The sequence below is a fragment of the Spermophilus citellus genome, assembly GCF_964194105.1.
Source record: "Spermophilus citellus genome assembly, chromosome: 8".
Classification (NCBI taxonomy): domain Eukaryota; kingdom Metazoa; phylum Chordata; class Mammalia; order Rodentia; family Sciuridae; genus Spermophilus; species Spermophilus citellus.
In genome coordinates this window covers 70167058-70190750 of record NC_138189.1, presented here as the reverse complement: position 1 = coordinate 70190750, position 23693 = coordinate 70167058, and the positions used below count along the sequence as shown (strand labels likewise).

The window sequence follows — 23693 nt, the reverse complement described above, 5'->3', positions numbered from 1 at the left end:
GGGGGGGGTGAAAAAAAAAAACTATAAAGTAGAACAATGAGGCAAAAAGAAGTTTAAAATTTTATATAAAGTCTTATAACAGATACAGAATATAATTAAAGTTTTCTAATTTGTAATTCAAAGTGATTTTTACCACCCAATATTATTTCTACTCCTTAGAATACTATAAAGAAAATTTGAATTCTATCAACTTAAATGTGCTAAGATAATTCTTTGGGGAAAAAAATGATGAATTTTTGAAGCAATCAACAAAAAAAAAAAAAAAGAAAGAAAGAAAATTAAAAACCAAAAAATAGAATACAGTAACATATTTTCTTAGTAAATTTTTCTTAAAAATTCATTATTAACTATATCACCTTTATTAATATTTAGTTTTCTTTTAAAGAATTATTTTTAAAACTACATACAAATGAGATACTACCTTACTCATCAAATTGGTGATTGATTGATTTGGCTATTCTACTTGAAGGAAGTTATCTACAAAGATTTAGCCATAGGGTTATAAACACAGCAATGACAAGTTAGAAACATTTTAAATGTCCAATAATTGGAAATGTATTCAAGAAATTATAACACCCAGTAAAGACACATGATAGGGTACTTCATAGCACTAAAAAGTTATAAAATGTCCACAATATTATATGAGAAAAGAAGACAATGTTCATTTTGAGCTCATGTTGATAAAAATATATTTAAGGGCATATGTTTAAAGAAAACTACCCCAAATTGAAGAATATATATACACTTTTAAAAAATCACCCCAATGAGATATTAGATGCAGACTTGCTCCCTCCTTCCTTTGGACATTTTAATGTGAGGATGCAGGATGCTTGCAGCTAATGTGGTTATCTTTTGACCAAAACGAAATATTGCCAAAATTAGTAATCCCAATGGAAACTAATAAGGAAGGTCAATTTTATGCACAAGAAACTTTTAAATGTTACCTATTAGCGATTTTTTTCTTTTTTCTTTTTCAGTTACATATGACATTGGAATCCATTTTGACATAATTATAAAAGCATGGGATGTATCACATAGCAATTTTTGAAGCACTTTCCCTAACAGTTCTCTGAGAGCAAGTTTAGACACAGTAACCTGAGAATCAACATACCCTCAGTTTTCTCTGGGTCATGGCTGTTTCTAGGGCAATTTCTCTTAATGGATCCCTGGTGATGTCTAGCATGGAAGCTTTGATTGTGTCTCCTGGATACAGGCTCAATCGAGACTGTCTAAGGGCCATTCTGGCCTGCAGCTGCATCATTTCTTCTTCTTGCCGTTTTAACATGATCTCTTGATTAATTAAGTTGCCTTCAAGGGGTGTTTCATATTGTCTGCTACACAGAAGAGAGAAGAAAAAAAAGTAATGGGAAGAAAATATTTGTTTTAAGGCTAATGGGGAAAAAAAATTCACATTAAGTAAAGTATCAAGAATTTAAACAAATTTTATCGTTTTCATCTTGGAATAATCTCTGCGCTACATAGCGTGACATATGTGTGGTTGTGTGTGTGTGTGTGTGTGTGTGTGTGTGTGTACACACACACAGAGAAGAGAGTCTGCTTCCTGACAAAGTACTCTTAAATCCTTTGTGATTTCCTTAGGGTCTGGGATGATCACAGAATCTTTTGTTGTAATATTTGGTCTTTGACTCTGGTTCTTGTCATAGACCTTCTAAAATCCTCATAATTTCCTGGGTGATAGGATCATCTTTGGTTTCTAACACAGAGCTCTTAAATCCCTCCTCGGTGATGAAGCATCTTTTATTCTAACAAGAAATTCTCTGTGGGATCCCAGATAGCTTCAGGTGAGGGTTGGTCTCCCCAAAGGGCAAGCCTCAATTAGAAACCTAGAACTTTCAGTCCCAGCTCCCATCAGCCTCTTGGGAAAGGAGATGTCCTGAAGACCAAGTTAATAATCAGTCATGCCCTATTTAATGAAATCTCCAAAAAGCCCCTCAGTAATTCTAGCAAATTATCAAACCTGAGAAGGTGGCTGTGGAAATCCCAGATTTACAGCTGGTCAGTTAGAAGTAGAGAAAGCCCAGGGGGCTGTGAGCTGAGCTTTTAACTTGTGAGATCATATGCCAACACCAAGGACATAGTGTTGAGGTTGAATTAAACTGTAAGAACTCAGCTAGTGTCTGCAGAGTTGGAGAACTGGTTGCTGAGTGAAGAAAAACCCACATACTTGGTGTCAGAAATATTCTGTGGGTAGAAACAGATTATAGCAGACAGGAACACTCAGTTGTAATTTAATGCATTGCTATAATGCTGTCTTATTGGGTTAGATCTATGTCTTCCACCTCTTCTCTGAAAAGTCCAGCATACTCTGAAGATTGCCTCCCCTGTAGTTCCCCTGTTTAATTCTTATAGGCCTAAAAAAAATTGAGACTTTGAAGTGGAAAGAGAGTCTCCTGAATTCTTATTTCAGCTTCCATACCTTTGTTGACTCTTCCTCCAATGGTGCCAGCTCCCCCCAGGTGCATATTGTGGAATTATAACATCCACTACTCTGCTGTCTAGATATTTATTGCGTTATTAGCTATTCCCCCTTATTAATCAAAGACTGAAGTGCCTGACTCAGTCTTTTTCTCAATCACTAGTCCTATCATTATTCTTGGTGGTGATAAATAGATTTAGAAGTCTTCCGACATTCTGGCCTCTTTCCCATCTCAGCTGGCAACCTACTCCTATGGTCATGCTGGCTATTAAAAATAAACATGCCACCTCCAAGGTTTCCTATGTCTTGTGTCCCATGATGTTTATAGTACAGCCCATCTAATAACCTTCTTCAAATAACTCATGGACTCTAATCAATAATTTTAACTCACTAATCATACCACTTTCTTCTATCTATTTTAAAGGCTATTACCTTTCTCTTCCTTTTATGTTCAACGTTAAAAATCACTCATTGGAATACAACCTCAATACTCATGTAACTGCACCACCAAGTTGACTGATCTCTTGTGCCCTGATCATACCTTGATGACTCATTTTCTTAGAGTTTTTTATATCTTGTTTTGTCTCTTTTATTCCAAAGCTCCAATATTCTCTTCTTCCTCTCTCAACTGATGACTTTTCCTCACTTTTACTTGAAATAAAAATCAGTGAGAGTGTTCTACATGGATGTTAATATACACCTTAAACTAACATTTCTAAAACCAAATTCTTGATACTTTCTCCTACATCTATCCATTTTTCAATCATTTACTAATCACTTGGGACGTAACTTGGCACCATTCATGTTTTTTCTTTCTTATACATTCTATATCTAATTGAGCAGCAAATCCTGAAGTCAGAACCTGGAAAATATCCATATCTGACTTTTCATCATCACTAACAACCAAATCTGTATTATATTCATCTCAAATTGATATAAATGTCTCTGGACAGGTCATTTACTCCTACAGTCTATTCTGCAGAGTAATCCCTTTATACTGTAAATTAGATCATGGCCCTTCATATTTTTAATCAATGGCTTCCTATTATACTTGGAGCAACAGCTAAAGTACTCAATTTAGCTTCTGTAGCCTGATCTGAGCAGGGTCCTGAGTCCTTGGTTACCCTCCTTGGTTACAATGTCCTTCATGTACTCTGTTGTACTCACACTGCCCTTTTTGCTATTCCTTTAATGTGTAATACATATCCCATATCTTAGCGCCTCTGTACTTGCTATTCCTTTTGTCATGAACATTCTTCCTGCTAGTATCTGCACGGATCACTTCTGTACTTCAGCTTTCTATTCAGCCACCCCTTAAGAGAGATGTTCTCTGATTATACCATTTATGCAAAATATAGGGAATAATACATTTCCTATTCCATTTGTCTACTTTATGTTTCTTCAAAGTAACTATTACTAAATGACAGAGATTTATGACTTTTATGGTTTATTGGTTATCTCTCACCTCTGAAACATCTCTCTGAAGGAGTTTTTCTGTGTTGTTTACAACTTCAGCACCTAAAACAATCTAGTGTGTGGTGAGTGCTGGATAATTATTGCTGAGTGAATGACTGAGTATACTCCTATGGTTCACCCAAACTTGGGGGCCAAAAATAATAATAAAAACTGGAATTCATATATTTTAATTCAAACATGGTATTTGTATAAAAATATTGGCTTCTCAAATTATTTTATACCAGAGCTACTCACAGTTAGTAAAAATGATTATCATTTTATCTCTTCCAACAGAATATCTGGTAGAAGTTTTCATAAGGACTGAAATATTTGAGATACGAAAAACAACAACAAAAACAAACAACCCCCAAAATCGAGAAAATCAGTTTCAGTGTAGAATGAATAACTAGGTTATTTGAAATCAGGATAAAAGTTACCTCAACAAGTAAATAGGCACAGAGCAGTGGGAATGTTCTACATATAAATTGTACTTCAAACGTTAACACATAAAAAGGCTTAGAGATGTTCTTTGGAAACAGCTTTAAATATCTTTTTGGGTCACTGAAAGACACTTTTGATAACTTGGAATCCAAAATTTTCTCATTCTGCGGCATCTGACTCATAATTTCCTGCTAATCTCCCCCCACACCCCCAACTCCTTGATAGAAGCCAATAACACTGTCTGAATCTGTTTTGCCATTTCTTTCTAGCTAAAGGGAATGGAATTTTTTTAAAAAGGGAAACATGCAACTCATATAAATACAGTACTGTTTGTAGATCTTACAGATATGTGACCTCAAGAACAAAACAGGAGCTCCCGCTTGTGCACCAGCATGTTGAGGATATTTATCAGAACCTTTGTACACATTCAGTAAATTATGCACTTGCATAAGAAATTTAGACAGCATTTTAGTTAATGGTGTACATTTTGGGGCAGGAAAAGTATGAAATTAGTTCAAAGAAGTAGAGTTCAGCAACTGGCACAAAACAACACACATATACACACAACCCCCAATCCACTTGCCTTGGAGACAGTTTTCTTTTACCTAGAGCTCAATCTAACTCAGATGCTATGAACACCCTATGGGTTTTCCCCATAAGTCATGAAACAAAAGAGAGCTTATCTTTAAAACATGAAACTGACAAGCTAAGGTAGCCTTAATGTTAAGGTTTTCTTAAATAAAGTCTGGAAATGGTCAAAACTAAGATTCTTTTATAACCTTGACACTTCTGAGGTTCTTTATTAAGAAAAATAAAATACAAAATGATTTAATTTTGATTTGAAGGGATATATCTTTGACAAATGAAAAGCAAATCATGAACACATAATTTTCAATAATTTTTCCAGTTATCATCTCTATTCCTCCTACTTACAATCTAGCTAAAAGGGCCATAATACTATTTGTAAGTTTTCTCCAAGTCAGAAATAGAAAAGAGTAGATTCTTTAAAAAAAAAAAAATATTTCTCAACACTGAGCTTTGTGCAATTCAGTGTAGACTTTTTTTTTGTTTTAGGTGGACACAATATCTTTATTTTATTTTTATGTGGTGCTGAGGATTGAACCCAGTGCCTCATGCATGCCAGGCACGTGCCACATCCCCAGCTCCTCAGTATAGACTTTTTAATGTCTGTTCATCCCCAAATGCTTTTGTTTCATTAAGAAAATGTGTAATACCAGTTGGGCATGGTGGCACACACCTTAAATACAGCCTCTCAGGAGAATGGTGCAGGAGAATCCTAAGTTCAAAGTTAAGCTAGACAACTTGGTGAGGTCCTATCTCAAAATAAAAGGGCTTAGGATGTAGATCAGTGGCAGATCATTTGCCTACCATGCATGGTTTCAATTCTCAGTGCCACCAAAAAATAGATAAATAAATAAAAAGGGTGGGGGTAGTAGAATATCAAGATATCAAGTACAAATCTTTGTTTCCTGCCTCTTAGTTCAAAAATCATCAAAATGAGTTTAACACAACAGGAATATAAAAATGCTATTATCCAAGCATAATATTGCTTTAGGTAAATACTTATGAGAGCTTTTCTCAAAGGAAATAAGACTTTGGGGGGGGGGCGGGTACTAGAGATTGAATTCAGGGGTGCTTTATCACCAGACTACATTGCTAGCCTTTTAAATTTTTTTATTTTGAGACAGGGTCTCACTAAGTTGCTTTGGGCCTTGCTACTTTGCTACACCTGGCCTTGTATGTGCCATTGCAACGAACTATTATAGGCTATTTTTTTTTAAAAAGGTACACAAAACAAAATAAAAATAAATAAATTTAATAAGTACTGGTACATAATTAAGGGATAATTTAGTGCAGTGAATTTAATTACTTAAACTAAAAACTGTGGATTACCTGTTTTTTTATTGCTTCTTTTTTAATTTGTTCTAATTAGTTGATTACATGACAGTAGGTATATTGCTTCTTTTTTAAAAAAAATATTTATTTTAATTAGTTCTACAGGATAGTAGAATGCATTTATGCACTTTAATATGTCATACACAGATGGGATATGATTTTTCATTTTTCTGAGTGTACATGTTGTAGAGTCACATTAGTCATGCAGTCACATACGTAAAGTAATAATGTCTGTTTCATTCTACTATCCTTCTTTCCCCTCTCCTCCCTTCGCTTCCCTCTACCTAATCTAAGGTAATTCCATTCTTCTCTAGTGTCACCTTCCCACCCCCTTATTGTGAATTAGCATCCACATATTAGAGAAAACATTCAGCCTTTGGTTTTTTGGGATTAGTTTATTTTTAATCACATGGCAAGGGTTACCTTGTCTACTATTAGTTTATACTTGTGAATCTATTTTGGAGAATTAAGGAGTTAAGGGGCAAGTTTTTGTTAATTTCCAAATGATTCTCTTATATTTGGTAGCATTGGAGCCTAAAAGGATTTTTATACTTTAAGAGTAAATTATGTCCAGGTATAATGGTGCAAGCCTGTGATCCCAGTGGTTTGGGAGACTGAGGCAGGAGGACCATAAATTCAAAGCCTGCCTCAACAACCTAGCGAGGCCCTAAGCAACTTGGCAAGACCTGCCTCAAAATAAAAATTAAAAAGGGCTGGGGATGTGGCTCAGTGGTTAAGAGACCCTGGGTTCATTCTCTGGTAGCACACGCTGGCGTGCACACACACACACACACACACACACACACCCAAAAAAAGAGTAAATTCTGAAGCAACCTCTAGATCTCTAATATATTACAAATTTGAAATAAATTCCATTAACAACATCTTTTCTTTCTGTAAGGGATCTGCATACACATGACAGTGATATATAGCAACATATTCACTACTGGCTTGATATCTTTCAGTTCAAAGAAAGCAAATTGATACATAATTATACTACAACCATCTTAAGACTAGCACAAATAATACTAACACCCTGTAAGAAATTCACCAAGTTATTTCAGCATGAAAATGAACTCCAAACAGCCTAAATCAGGCTTAAAAAATACAACCTCTTTTAAGCCAGTGGATAATTAACTTTTTATATAATAGTTTACTTAATAGTACTCTACTCATTATTCATTCAACTAATTCTCACTGAAAGCCTGCTGGTGGAGCCTATTCCAACCTTCCAAAAGAAGTATATTCTTTTAGAAATGAAGATTTATTATATTCTTACAGATTTTTGTTTTTTTTTCAATGCTGAGGGTTAAAACCAGGGGTGCTTGAACACTAAGCTGTATTCTTAGCCCTTTTACTTATATTTTGAGAGAGGGTCTCATCAAGTTGACCAGGCTGGCACTGGATTTGTGATGCTCCTGCCTCAGCCTTCTGAGTAGATGGGATTTCAGGCACGTGGTACCAAATCAGCACTTCTCACAGATTTTTAATGCTGCACCTTGACTTTCTTTACTGTTTTGTATTCATATAGATAACTTAAAAAAAAATAAAAACTGTAACCGATGAGTGCCAATCCTGATTCTAAAAGAGTCCGATGCCATGTCTTTCACAGAATTTCTCAGAATTCCTGAGAAATTAGAGAGAAGGGAAACTAAGGGAAAGGAAGAATAAAGAAAAATGAATCAAAATAAAGGTAAATAAAAATATTTTAAAACAAGACAATAATAAAAATATCTGTTACTGGAAATGTATTATTTCTCGATTTTTCCCCCCTCCCCAGCATACCTTGGTCTCTGTGACTGGCCTTGAATTGGGGTTTCATCTACTCCTGGGAGACCACTGCTGGATTCAAACCTCTTTGAAGCTTCACTTCTTCTCACTAATTGTGAGTAAAAAATGATAAATAATAATAATAATAATGGTTTAGGTGATAAAAATATAAAAGTAAACTTATCTAATACTCAAGCATTAAGCAGACATAATGATAATTTGTATAAACCTGTCTCCAATTATATATTTGTGTACTTGGCTTCTCTGGAATTGAGCCTTTGGTTGTTTACTCCTTTGTATGCACCTAACAGAATTATGCATAGCACTCTAAAAACTGCCTGTTGATGATGCTTATATAGCACTTGCTCAAGATTTACATGTTCATTTGATTCTCACAACAAAACCTATGAGATATATACTATCGTAGTTCTAAAGGAATTAAAACAAAAACATTAGAAAACAAATTTGTGAGTAATACCACAGAAATTTTTTTTAAAAAGTTTAATCTTGTAGGACTAGCACATGTATATACTCCACCTACATTTATATCAGAAGCACTTCATATTTTGAAGTCACAGATTCATTCATTTGTGGTAAAAAGTATAGGCTTCTCTCACCACCCTCCAAATCATATATACAAAAAGGTTTTAATGTGGATTTATTTTTTAACTAAAAAATAAATATTTAAAAAATGACTCTTAAAATACAACAATAAGAAAATAATAACCCAATTTAAAAATGGGCAACAGACTTAAACAGACATGCTATTAATGAAGAAGTGAAAATGGCCAATAAGAATGAGAAAATGCTATGCATAGTATTTCATTATGAAATTACAAATTAATATATCAATGTGACATACCACTACACACTTACCTGAATGGTTAAAATCAAAAATACTAAAGATACCAAATGCTGGGAAGGATGTAGAGCAACAGGAACTTTTATATAAAATTTGTCATCACATTAATGACATAGGACTAAGCTCTTCTGGAAAATTCATGAAAATGAATGCACTATTTTTGATATTAAAATGAGTAAATGGCAGAATTTTACAATTTTTAATTTTTGACAACTTTTATTTCAACATTACCAAAAAAGATTCATAATTGTGGTTTATTAAAAATATTTTGCTTGTTTCAGATAACTCTTACCTTGCCTGAAATCTGAATCAGAGGAAATAATAGATGGACTTTCACTGGAGGTATTAAAAATGTCACTGTGGTAAGTTTTGTATCTTCGCGCTGGTTCTAAAAGAATTAAAACAAAAACATTAGAAAGCAAATTTGTGAGCAATACCACAGAAATTTTAAAAAATAAGTTTAATCTTATGGGACTAGCACATGTATATAGCCTGCTTCAAATTTACCAATGGCAGGAGAGCATTCAAACATTGAGGTTCTAATTTTGAGATGGTTTGGCATACTGGTTAAGAGCATGGACTACAGAGCCAGACTGCCTGGGTTTGAAACGTTGGAGAGTAATTTAATCTCCCAGTGACTCTCCCCTTCCCCCCACAAATAAGGGATACCATGAGAGTATACATCTCATAGGTTTTGTTGTGAGAATCGAATGAACATCCAAGAAATCTCGAGCAAGTGCTATATAAGCATCATCAACAGGCAGTTCTTAATTCTGTTATATATACATAATTCTGTTAGGTGCTTACAAAGGACTAAAAACCCAAAGACTCAATCCCAGAGAAGCCAAGTACACAAATATGTCATTGGAGACAGATATTTCATTCCACTAGAAGCACTAAGGCTAGGGGTACTGCACAGATTTTGTAGATTATGTCCTGTATAAAGAGGTAGGGCTCAGGGGCAAGTGTGAACGAAAACCTAAATCCTTCCTTCTAAACACCCATCCCTTCTTCTTCATCTCCACCGTCTCTACGATTGAGCACTATTTATCTCATGTCTGGATTATTGTATGTCTCCCAAATTCCCTTTTTGTAGTCTTGCTCGTCTCATGATAATTCACATTACAGAGAATGAACTTTCCAGAACTGAAAATCTGAGCACACCACTATCTCTTAAACTCCTTCAAACTAGAGTCCTTTATACTCAGCTAAGGAATTTAGCTTGGTATAAAGGCTTTCATAACCTGCTCCCCACCTACATTTATAGCAAGACGTTCTTCATATTTTGAAGTCACAGATTCATTTGTGGTAAAAAGTAGACTCCTTTCACCACCCTCCAAGTCACATATACAAAAAGTTTTTAATGTGAACTTAAAAGCTAGATTTAGCTAAAAGCCTCATTACCATCCACTTACTCAAAGTCTGCACTCATGTCACAGAATGTGCAGATAACCAAAAGTATAAATAAACTTTCAGATTCCTTCTTGGAAGACATTGCTCTATTAGAAGTTCATTTCCCTTCTTCACCTTTTACCTAACGCCTTCTCTTTTTCCTTTGAGAAGCCTCACCTTCTCTTGAAAAGCCTTGATTAGACACGGTTTCTCTTACTTCCATATTACCTTATACTTAACTAATTAAAACTGCACCACTATATAGTAGTTCTCTGTCTACTTGTTTGCTTCCCTTACCTAAATTATAAGCTCTCTGACAAAAAGGATTTTGTCTGTTTTAGATGAACCACTAGTATCTACCATGTTCCTTCCTGGTGCATGGCAAGCACAAAATATTTTCTGAGCAGATACTTGAAGGTCATAGAAGGTCAAAGGACTAGACAGTGAGAAGTTGAGAAAATGAGTATATTCTTTCAAGTTTGAGGGTTTGGAAAAGGAAAGGCAAAAACACAAAAAGTTATTGGAGTCTTCTTGGCACAGTGGGATGTTTGTGCATGATTTCAAGCAATGGAAAATAATTTTGTTGGGTGAGGGAGTCTGAAGTTACAAATGGTAGCAGGAATAAAAGTGCTAAAGGAAAACAGGAGATGGAAAAAAGAGCACACCTGGGATGGTTAGTTTGGCAAGAAGGAGAAAACCTTTTCTTCTTGAAGAAATAGTGGACAAGGGGAAAAACAGAGGAAATCCCCAGATACTTATATCAGAAAATTGCCTGGTAATAAAAATTGAATCACTTCCTGGGAGCGTGATTTGCTCAAAATTTGAAAAGAATAAAGAAATGATGTTGTGAAGAATGGGAAAAGGGTCAGTAAAAAACACATGAAATCTTTCATATGGCCCTAAGAATTTAGGTAGACCAGAATGCATCAATTTCAGTGGAACCGGTCAGAATTGTTCTGTGGCTTTTTCTTGGTGTTGTAGAAAATAGCCCATGGGAAATACCTAGAACCGAGGACATAGGAAGTATGGCAGCAGGTAACCAAGTTAGGCAAGGGATTCTTTTTTGGGTAGTCTGCAAACTTGACCACAGGACTTCACACAATGAATTATTTCTTATGCTAGAAGGTGTTTATGAACAGTGTTAAAAGAAAAATGAATTAATGAACAAATGAAATGGCCAAAAGACACCACAGGAACCAGGCTTGTGGAACTAGGATGGAGATGATGGGCTGGGAGAACTGAGAAGTCCTACTGAGACAAGAACAGGAGTCTTGCTAAGACAGAGCTTTAAAGAAATGGGAGGAGAAGGATGGATGACTGGCCGTGGACTTGAAGGAAAGGGGAAGTTGTACATCTTCCCTACAATGTTTCCCTGGAGGATTAGACATAATGAAGCAAGCTGTTACTTAGTCCAGCTCTGTGTATAGTGAACATGAATATCAAGCAATATCATCATTAATGGAAAGAGTCTTAGAATTGAAAATCAAGGTATTTACCACTACTTTTTTCCTAAATGATTACATTCTACCACAGAATAGATTCATGGTAAAATAAGTCATTTTTCAAATCCTATGGTTCAATATGAATGTGACTTGAAAGAATTGTGGAGGGCAGAACACAGCAATTTCATCTAATACCACCTTATATTTAATAGTGTAATATATTATATACAAGTTAATAGTTCCTATATTATATACAAGTTAATAGTTCTTTAGCAAAAACTGTTGTTTTCAAAGGGAACCAAAGTACGTTTGTTGTATTGTTACAGAACCTCAATGCTACTGTTTTGTGGTACTTTTTCAAGGAAAAAACCAAACTACAAACACAGAATTGCAATTTTAGGACAGTAAAACACAACAAGGTCAGGGAGAATACCTATATTTAAAGAGGCAATGTTTTTAACCCTGTACAAAGGAAAATAGGAAGTCATAATAAGCCTATTCAATAAACTGAGTAGAGTCACTTAGATGTTACACTTTGCGATAACAATTTCACACTCCATATTAAACAATAAACAAATTTACTATTTTGTAACTATTTTGGCAAAGTGGGTGTAAGATCATAAATAATTTTTAATCTGATTTCCATTATTTGGTGATGCTTTATAATTGTTCTTATATTGTTTAATGTGTCCATATTTTTTTTCTCTTACTAGTCTATGTTTTCTCTTTTTCTTCAGTTTGCCGACACTATTGGCAACTTTTTTCAATCTCTGCGTTCTTTCTGTAAGACAAATAAATATAACTTTGGTAAATTCCTCTTAAAATTTTAACAGTAAATCATCTTCCCTGGATGAATATTAGTCTATAAGTGTTGTTCTCAGTATCACACTTTGGGGGAAGGAAGCATTACGTTATGAGATTTTATAGGTTTATTCTCATACAGGACCAGCACCCTAAAACATGAAATAGAGGACTAGCTTTGCCTATTAGGGGGTAAAAAGACTTTTTTCTTCTCTAGTATTAGGGAAGGGTATCAGTATCTAGTAAGAATTTTTTTTTGTGAGTTTCTTGGAGTGTATCTTTTAAAATGTCGTTACCCATGTTCCTTTCATGTAATAATATGGCAGGTATAACTAGATTAAAATTTCCAGGCAATATTTATTACTCAGTCATGCTAATAAAAATGTTATAATTAGATTAAAATTCTAAGTCAAATTTTACTATTCAGTCATGCTTACAAAAAATATTATCCCAAGTAACCATGGGGTTTCTATTTTTTAACTAAATAATAAATTTAACTTTTCCAGGAACTATTGTAAAATTATGTTTTACCAATACCATCTTGCACTGTCATATGTGGAGAATCACACTTCCCAGTCTTACAGACCATTTAGGCAGGAATATTTCTTGGCTCTGAGATGACCCACATATAAAGGCTTCTAGTAGGCACTAACCAGATAGGAGGGGTAGTGGTTTTCTTTCTCTGTTCTGGTCTACAGAAGAAAAGTAATACTTAATTTTTAATGAAGTTTCCTAACGTTATTAACAACTTTACTTTTTGGAGGATCCAGACATCTCAAATAAGTTTTCTGTCTATATTTGAATGTAAAATCCTAGCACTTCACATTTGATTTGGATCCCAGGAATGTGGTATAAACCAGGTGATTTTTAAAAGACTGATTATTATGAAAACTTCCAAATATACACAAAAACAAATAGTATAATAAATCTTCTTGTACCCATTTCCCGCTATCAACAAAACCTGGTGATGATTATTTTAGCTGAAAAGTGTTATAGAGTATTTTTTCAAACCAAAAAGGTACATCTGCACACTTACAGAATATTAGAAAGCTTTCTGAATGGTAAATTTTAAAATTATATGCAATGGATGTGCTAATAATATCCAAATATACATTATACAATATGCACATATGACTGCCTTCACTGCAACATTATAACTATACTAGGAAATTTTTTTAGCTTTCAACACTTTTACCATTACAATTGCCTAACTAAATGTATTTGCCTTTTGTAGGATAAAATTAGCCTCAATTTCTAATTCACTGGCTTGCAAACTTGTGTGTTTGTGTGTGTGTGTGTGTGTGTGTGTGTTGCTGGGAACTGAACTCAGGGCCTCATGCATGCTTGGCAAACACTCTACCACTGAACTACATCCCCTGCCCTGGTTACTTCATTTAGTACACTTGCAATGTAAAAATAATGACACTAGTGTCTGTTTGTCCTGATTGTTCCTCATTTCATTAGACAACTTCCTTCTTTTGTGTGGGGCTACAGGGGATTGAACTCAGGGGCACTGGACCACTGAGCCACATCCCCAGCCCTTTTTCTTTTTTGTATTTTATTTAGAGACAACATTTTATCCTACTGAAAAACTAGCTTTTATTGTTAACATACAATTAAGTTAATATGATAGTAGAGTCGACGAGAATTTTGTTCAGAGGATAAGGTTATAATTAAAGGATCATAAAACATTTGTTAGTTTCCATACCTTATATTCTTATAAAAATAGTGTGTTCTTTTTTAAAAAAGGTGGTTTTTTTAGTTGTAAATGGACACAATACCTTTATTTTGTTTTATTTTTATGTGGTGCTGGGATCAAACCCAATGCCTCACACATGCTCAGCAAGCACTCTACCACTGAGCCACAACCTTGCCCCAAATAGTATGTTCTTAATTGTGATAAAAAAATACTAGAAATTAAAGGATATCTTTTATTTTCAGAGAAGTATACATCTATTTATAGTTATTTAAGAATTTTCTATCCAAACATTAATGCTTTAAGCTGTTCTTTAGTATTCTTTTCATTCTCTCATGACTATTCTACAAAATGCTTTTTATAGGAAATATATTCATGAATGTTTTATGCATTTATATGCTCACACAGTCCTGATTTGGTGCTTCTAAAGAGAAGAAATGGTAACATCTATCTTGGTTTATGCTTTGTCATAAGTTCTTGACAAATAAGAGTCACAATTTCCATTACCATATAACACACTTAGCCTTTGAACACTAAACTTGTGGCATGTGATAATAAGCAAAATGCTTGCTTTTTTTGTGTGTATATTTGAGTGTGCTGGGGTTGGTTTGAAAGGGCCTTGGGCTAGCTAGGCAAGTGTTCTAGCAATGAGTTACATCTCCTGCCCTTTTATAAAATTTTGTTTTGAGACAGGGTCTTGCCAAGTTGTCCAGTCTGCCATTGAATTTGGGATCCTTCTACCCAGCCTCCAGAGAAGCTGGGTGTGGGATGTATACCACCACATCCAGCTAAGAACACTACACTTTAAATGTTTGGGACATCAGGCTCCCATTATGAAGATCTGCATAATATTCAGGGCTTACATAGAGTTATTTCAATATACAATCTTCAGATTAAAATAAATATGAACCAGCACAAACTGTAATCTAAAAAACACCATTTACAAGTGACACATATTCAAGCTCAGACAAGTAATATGCAGAGTGCAACTCAGTCAATTGCAACAACAGGCATTAAAAAACCACTTTTAGCTTGTCATGACTCAAATGACAGATGCAGGTTTCAAAGACAAATGAGCTAAAATAACTATTTTAGTAGTTCAGAACTATAAAATACATTTAAAACCTCACATCTTTAAGAATATGGACCCTAGTAAATAGAATACTTCAATTTTCAAACAAAGCAGAGAAATGTAAGTGATATCACCATGTATTCATATGTTGAATGTTCTCTCTGCTTCCTTTTCAGGGGACTGACTTTTGGAGAGTTGAGATTGCACCTTTGGTATGTTCTCCAGAGCCTATTATATTCTATATTAAGCATGTTGTAATCAATAGAATATATTCTCAAATTCCCTGAGAGCTAGATGTGGTGAATATGACTTTTAACTTAGAGGAACAGAGCCCATGCCAGTATGAATATATACAAGTGAGAAAGGGGATATGGAAAAATACTCTATTACTAGAAATCACTCTGCATGTGTGAAACTTGTGCAGAGGTAGGAACAGGAAACAGTATAAACAGCCTCCATTTCCCCCAGTGGGGGTCCTTTGTGACACAGCAGCAACATACTTGGGTCATAACTTGAATTTAGGCTTACTGAACAACCCTTTTAACATCCTCCAGGATTCTCTGTTGTTCTGATGGCACCATGTCTTCTAAAATTTTTAAAAGACTACAGAGTTCAATCGAAAATGGATTACATTTGCTGTTGGTTGTTCAGCCTTTAATTGACAAGAATGATTTTACTCATTGGACAAAATGGGGAAAGGAGGAGGTGGATTTCTCTTCACTATATGTATAAATGACCAGAAAATATTATTGCATCCCATAGCACCACTGAGTAAACTAAAGTTCTTTAAGAGCTACATTGTAATACTCAGATTATATTAACAAATACTTATTTAGTTCCATGTCAGGTGTAGTACAGATGCCAGGGATACCATTACGAATTAGATCATACCAAATTTTTGAGATCTGTAGGAGTAACAAACTCTTCAAAAGAAATAATTTCAATTGAAAAACATAGACCATTATCCTAAAGTGGGAAGCTGAGAGAAAGATTCCTGAACTCAGAAGACCTGACAGCTTTGGAAATTTCAAGGAGGGATGGCTACATGAATAAAGGCATGAAAATATAAAATGACCTTTAAATAGGTAGATAGGTAGGTAGATAGACAGATATTCCTTTATACATTCCTACCTACCTACATTAATTTATTTATTTCTCTATATAGACATACAAAGAGGTGTGGGCAGGATGGATTGAGGGCAATAAGGAGGGGAGAGGGGAATGAGAATGACAAATGCAAAAGGTTGAGAATGGAGAGATGCTTTCATGGAGAACCTTAAGTATGATGATTTAAGGGGCTAGCATTTTAGCTTAGTCAGGTGATGGAATATTAAATGGCTGGCAGCAGAGAAGTGTATTCAAGTTTGTTTCGCAGACACACAAATTGTTATCAGAGAGACAGAAAGAATTCAGATGAAATAAGAAAAATGTTTCTGAGGGATAAAACTGTTGGGTCTTGGGGCTGGGGATGTGGCTCAAGTGGTAGCACGCTCACCTGGCATGCGTGCGGCCCGGGTTCGATCCTCAGCACCACATACAAACAAAGATGTTGTGTCTGCCGAAAACTAAAAAATAAATATTTTTTAAAAAATTCTCTCTCTCTTTTAAAAAAAATCATTATCTTTAAAAAAAGAAACTGTTGGGTCTTAAAAATTGCTATGACATCCATTACTAGTAAGATGCATCTATAATTTTTCTTACAACATATAAATCTACACTTCTCACAAGATGGCTGTCAAAGTCAAACTGGATCTACATGAATCACGCTACAAGAAGATTTAAATTAGGTTCCTACTTTCCAACAAAATAGGATATTATTTCTATGGATCTGAAATCCATTATTATGTTGTTATGAATACAAATACTAGAAAGTCTGCACTGGTTTCACTGGTTTCCTTAGTGTTTAAAATGCAATGTTACCTTTTCCATGTGGAGAAATTAAGAGGAGCAAATGTCTTTTGTCAGTTGTATTCTTTTTAAAACTAATGAACAAATTACTGCTTACCTCTTCTCATATGCTCTAGAACCCATTTTTCCTCAATTGAGTGTTGGTATTTTATTCTAAATTCACTTTATATAGGAATCTGTACTAGCTTATATTTTGTCAGTAGCTAATTTAGCTGTGTAAATTTAAATAAAGTAAAATAGTTCCTCAGTTGTACTAGACAAACTGCAATTGTTTAATAGCCACAAGTGGCTAGCAGCTACTGAATTGGACTGTGCAGATACAGAATATTTCCTGCATTGAATAAGTTCTATTGGACAATGCTGGTCTAAAATATAAATCTCATTATCATCACCTTGGAAACACAGAAGACACTGATTTTTTTTTTTTTCTGACCAAGATGTTGATTCTATCTATAATAGTGGTTCTTTAAATATATAAAATGTTTCTATATTTAGTGGTATAATTGTCATTAATACCTAAAATGCACTTAATACTTGACTAATAACACATAAAATTCCTGCTTATTGGTATTTACTTCTTGGGAACTGATATGAATGAAATAGAAAATGAATAATAAAAATTATTTATTTTGCTCATTGAGTAATCTAAATAATAATAAGATCATATTTCTTTTCCTTTCCTTTATTTTCTGTGTGCTACTAAAGGGAAATAAGGTAAAGAAATAAAAATTGAAATGGTTCATCTTTAGCAGTTTTGGATTAAAAAAAACGATAATTTTGGATAAAATATATCTGTGTTCATGGGAAGTACATAGCATTTATAAATTTATCCCCCCACTTTTTAAAATGTAATTTCTACTTTTCATAATGAAGCATTTAAGTGCCTCAATAATAGGAAAAGGCTTACTATACTTAAGTTTTTACATATTCTAGTTTCTCAACCAGACTTCAAGCTGTATTCACAGGACTTTCACAGGACAGCAAAATTAGGCTTGGGCTAGATGTCAAAATTAAATAGTTTTCCTTCTTTCAAGCAGGAAAACTATTTAATTTTGAGTTGAAGTAGATTGACTAACATCTCATTAAATAAGTAATATTTAACCTAGTCACTTTTATATAAAATAATTTTATCTGTCCTTTACAATTTCCTTTATGGTACTGTATTGTGCAGAATGCCGAGCAGTTTCAGCTGTTGGAAGCCACAATGCTATTCAAGGTCCCCACCCAGGGTGTGGGAGTCCTATTCATACTATACTCACAGTACTGGTTCCAAGTCAGTCTCTCATAATGAGAATTCTACTGCCAACCACAGAGCAATGGGTAGGGTGTACATGGTAATACATCACAAGAGAAACAGGAGCATTTGTCAGACACTCCTGTGAGAAAACAGACAATTTCTTAGGTCTTGAGATGCAGTAGAATGAGACAGAAAAGAGAATGCTGGGAATAAAGAAGAAAGGAAAAAAAAAAAAAAACAGAATAGCAGAGTCCTATATGCTGAGGTGGAGAAAAAGTGAAATTAGGAGAATAAAGCAAAGAGAGGAATGATATCCAGTGTTAAAACTTATTTCCACAAAAGAAACCAAAGTTATATTTCTTCCTGTTTTTTCCCTACTGCTTTATATAGAGATCTGAATGTTTAATGTAATTTAATAATCATAATAATTACAACAAATAATAATCATAAATTTTTAAATTTCTAATTTTACAACTTCAAATACAATTTCTTTCCTGGGATCTTTCTTCCTGACTTTCCCATTCTGTTCCCAAGGAAGTCAGAGCACTCAATGTCAATTACTGCTTTTTGATAGTTTACTCCCTTACCTCATTAGCCATAGGTGAGATGGCACACACCTGTAATGCTAATGGCCCAGAAACCGGAGCAGGAGGATCACAAGTTCAAAACCAGCCTCAGCAACTTAGTAAGGCCCTAAGCAATTTAATTTGAAATAAAATATAAAAACAGCTGGAAATGTAGTTTAGTGGTAAAGATCCTACCATGGTAGAAACCCATCAAAAGCAATCACAATAGAATATGCAACATAATGACACTTCATCTTAACCCCCTGTACAGTTTGGTTACAAAAGTATCTCATTTTTAGCTTTTATTTTATAACCCTACTTGTTTCACTGTGTTAAAAATTATATAATGTTACTGAGGAGAGACTTAAGGGGCGTATTTGGTGGTTAGGTGAATGTCCAATTTCCCAAGCAGTAAAACAATCTTCCCAACAATGTGTCTGAAATGCATTTGGTCTCTTTTTGAAATCAGGATAGCAGAGTGGAAGAATTTTATAACAGGGCTCAAGAGATCTGAATTAAAAATTTAGCTCTGCTATGAATTATGTATCTCCTTTGGCAAATTAGTCTACCTTTCTGAGTTGTTTGGCTTATATGGTCATCAGATTCCTTCCAGTTCCAAACTCCATGATTTTAAGGTCTGGTCTCCCCTGTGCCAGTTGGTTGGTTGATGTCAGCTGAGAAGATGCTATAGAGGTGATTTAGTTAAAGATTCTTTTCAAGAGTGGTGTGGGAATGGGAGTCCTATTCATACTATACTCACAGTACTGGTTCTTGGGCTAAGGAAGGGGCTATACATCTAAGGTTAAAGGAGACATCTTGAGCATCCAAGAGAACACACTGAAATATTTTAATTTCTTTTCTTCTAATTGATACATTAAATCACTGAAAAATAGAGCACATCTCTTTAAAAAAAATAAAATTAAAGTAACATGTGGTAGGAAATCTTTAGATTGGAACTCTGAAAATCCATGGTGAAAATCGACAATCCTTCAAATGATGGAAACTCTATGATTAACTACTTATGTGGTCTTGAGTACACTATTAAACCTTTACAAGTTCAAGAATATGTTTAGATAACATATGTTCTAAGCCATCATCTAATTCTAAAATTATTGAAATCCAAGTAACTGTCAAATTTAAAGATCACAAAGGTTAGGATTTCTTTTAAAATGTTTGAAATGTGAATATTTAAAAATATGTGTTAGTGACATCCACTGTTCTGCATGATTTATCACACATAAAAACAATCTGTAAAGCCTACTTTTAATGGGAATTAGATGACTGAGTTTTTTTTCTATTTTCTTTTCTTCTTTGTATACTAGTTAAAATCTTCATAGTAACAATCTGTACAATTTATAGAGCGAACATAAATTACTTTACCTTTAGAAAAAGTAAGCAAGCAAGTTACTCAACTAAATAAGTAAAGAATTATTGCTTTTGAATTCCAAGTCTCAAACATTCTTTTCAAATAATGCTTTTATTCTAAAGCAAGCACAATATATTACTATTTGCAAATATAATAATAGGAGTTTATTTAAGGTGATGCAAGCGTTTTCGCAATAAACCAACATTTTTAGGTTTTGTTTGTTTAATTAGGTTTTAAAATATCCTCTGAAAAAACATGGGTAGAGGTGTGTGTGTGTGTGTGTGTGAGAGAGAGAGAGACAGAAATGCTTTTAATAACAAAGGAAGATTTCAAAATAGAAATTACCCTGTATCAAAAAATTCAAGGCATGTTTGATTTTTAAAAAGAAAGCTCTTCTTTTGGTTGCATCTCCTGAAACAAATCTAAAATTTCTAAATCTGGAAAATGATGTATCATAACTAGTTACCTTTTCAACAAATAAGAATTTGCAACAAACAGAGATTATGCAACATCTTTGCAGTTATATAAGAATATTCGGAAACAAGTTGGTTTATCTGAATTTTCCTGAGGCTTCCACATATGTGCATTACTTGAGAAAATATGCTACAATAGTCTAATATATTTTGTTACATATAATCAAAATCACCTTTTCAAACAAAGTACATCCAAAAGACTATTATAGTATAACATAAGAAATTAAATACCTTTCATTAATTGGTTGTTTTCCAGTATTAGGGAATGAATCGAGGGCCTTGGGCATGCTAGGCAAGTAGTCTTTTTTTTTTTTTTTTTTTTAAGAGAGAGTGATAGAGGGAGAGAGGGAGGGGGAGAGAGAGAGAGAGAGAGAGAGAATTTTTCAATATTTATTTTTTAGTTATCGGCGGACACAACATCGTTGTTTGTATGTGGTGCTGAAGATCGAACCCGGGCCGCACGCATGCCAGACGAGCGCGCTACCGCTTGAGCCACATCCCCAGCCCCGGCAAGTAATCTTTCACTCAGACTCCTTGAAGAAAATTTTTATTTTTATTCACTAAGTTGCTCAGGCTGGCTTCAAATCTGTGATCTTCCTGCCTCAGCCACCTGAATAGCTGGGATTTCAGGAGTGTAGCATTGCACCTGGCTTTCCATTAATGTTTGATTTCTTTCCTTTTTAACTCTCAAACTAAGATTTAAGATAAAAATATTTCTTGTAGGGTGCAGTGGTACATGCCTGTAATCCCAGCAGCTGGGGAGGCTGAGGTAGGAGGACCATGGCACTAAGAAATAAGAAAACAAAACAAAAAAACCCCACAACCCTCAAATTTTACTAATCAATAGTACCATTAATATAGCAAATATCAAACTACATGAGATCACCAGAAATTATTTTATTTTTAATAGTCACATTTTAAGAAAAGATGCTATTCAACCTAATGTTAGAAATATTCATCTAGGTTGATATGTATCTTTACTGTTTATAGTTTTAGACTATAATGGTTCTTTATTTGAATCATCAAGGGCTTTTTTTTTTTTTTTTTTTTTTTGCACAATGGAAAAGAGTTCTTTACTTAAATGTCTCCATAAGGAGACAAAAGAAAACCAGGATAAATTATTGTTCACATGCTAACTGTTGTGCAAATTAATTGGGCATAAAATATAACTTATGAAGTGGGAAACTTTTTTTAAAGATATAAGCAGTGTCTACTTCTTGCCATCACAATTCCAAAAGCTAAATAGTGAAATTATTTATCAGCTTCTAAATTTTATTTCCTGTCTTTGACTTAACCTTTTCAGATAAAAAAAATATATACAACCATCTTATAATAAAAATGGCTAATGCTTTCTACAATGCATTTTATGTACAAACCCACAATAAAGTATTCAATAATTTTCTTGGGCTGGGGTCATGGCCCATTGGTAGAGTGCTCACCTAGCATGTGTGAGGCACTGGGTTTGATTCACAGCACCACATATAAATAAGTTAATTAAATAAAAGTCCATCAACAACAACAAAAAAAATTTTTACAAGTTAATTTTCTCCATAATCCCAATTCTTTACAAATTTGCAATTCTGAATTTAAAAAATTGCAGTTTCTTTTACTAGAAGGAAACCACAACTCTGAGTATGTTCAACTCTAGAACTGTGTTTAAACTTACATAATAGAGGAACAGACCTTTAGCAGAATATTTTAAAAGCAATTTAAAAATTGAATGTTATATTGGATCAATGACCTTAAAGATGACTATGTCTCAATTATGTCACTTCTCTCTTTGAACTAGAAAGCACCTAAAATTTCCTTTAGTCAACTTTATCAGAGAGTTTGTCTAGGAGGCAAGGTCAGTTATAAAACTTTATCTTTAAAAATATACAGGACTAGGGGCTGTGGTTGTGGCTCAGTGGTAGAGCACTCGCCTAGCATGTGCAAGGCCCTGGGTTCGATCCTAAGCACCACATAAAAATAAAATAAAGATACTGTGTTCAACTACAACAAAAAAAATATATTAAAAAAAAATATATATATATATAGGACTAGGGGCCGGGGTTGTGGCTCAGTGGTAGAGTGCTGGCCTAGCATGCATGAAGGACTGGGTTGAATCCCCAACACCACTTAAAAATAAACAAATAAAATAAAGGTAAATAAAAAAATAGAACTAATTGAAATTCTCATGCACCTACTTATACTAATGGTAGTCTTTACTCAACCATCTACAACATAATTTTATTCCATTCAAAGTGCTGATTTTAGCATACTACAGTGACGCAGCCTCATCAAGTTTATAGCAGCTCAATTCACAATAGCTAAACTATGGAACCAACCCAGATGTCCTTCAATAGATGAATGGATAAAGAAAATGTGGTACATATACAGAATGGAATATTACTTGGCCTTAAAGAAGAATGAAATTATGGCATTTGTAGGTAAACGGATGGAACTAGAGAATATTATGCTAAGTGAAATAAGCCAATCCCCCCAAAACAAAAGCTGACCATTGTCTCTGATAAGCAGATGCTGATACATAGTGGGGGTTGGGGGGGCGGACTTTAGGGAAGAATGAAGGAACTTTGATTTGTGTAGAGGGAAGTGAGAAGAGGGGTAGGGCTGTGGGGATAAACACATGATTACACTACTGGAGTGACTCTGCACCATGCAGAGCCAAAGGAATGAGAAGTTGTGCTCCATTTGTGTACAATATGTACAATATGTCAAAATACATTCTACTATCATATATAACTAATCAGAACATAAATAGATAAATAGATAGATAGATAGATAGATAGATAGATAGATAGATAGATAGATAGATAGATAGTATAAGTGTTTATTGTGCCAGGTGCGGTGGTGCACAC

At 34.2% G+C, this 23693-nt stretch overlaps 1 protein-coding gene across 1 annotated transcript in view; it reads right to left on the bottom strand.

Moving 5' to 3' along the window:
* Positions 1 to 23693, bottom strand: part of PTPN13 (protein tyrosine phosphatase non-receptor type 13) — a 204995-nt gene that overhangs the window by 84034 nt on the left and 97268 nt on the right. The window contains exons 8-10 of the mRNA XM_081303163.1: positions 9175 to 9270; positions 8036 to 8129; positions 1112 to 1334 (exon numbers count right to left, since the gene is read on the bottom strand). Coding sequence (XP_081159289.1) covers positions 1112 to 1334; positions 8036 to 8129; positions 9175 to 9270 — 413 coding nt within the window. The remainder of the gene's footprint in view (positions 1 to 1111; positions 1335 to 8035; positions 8130 to 9174; positions 9271 to 23693) is intronic.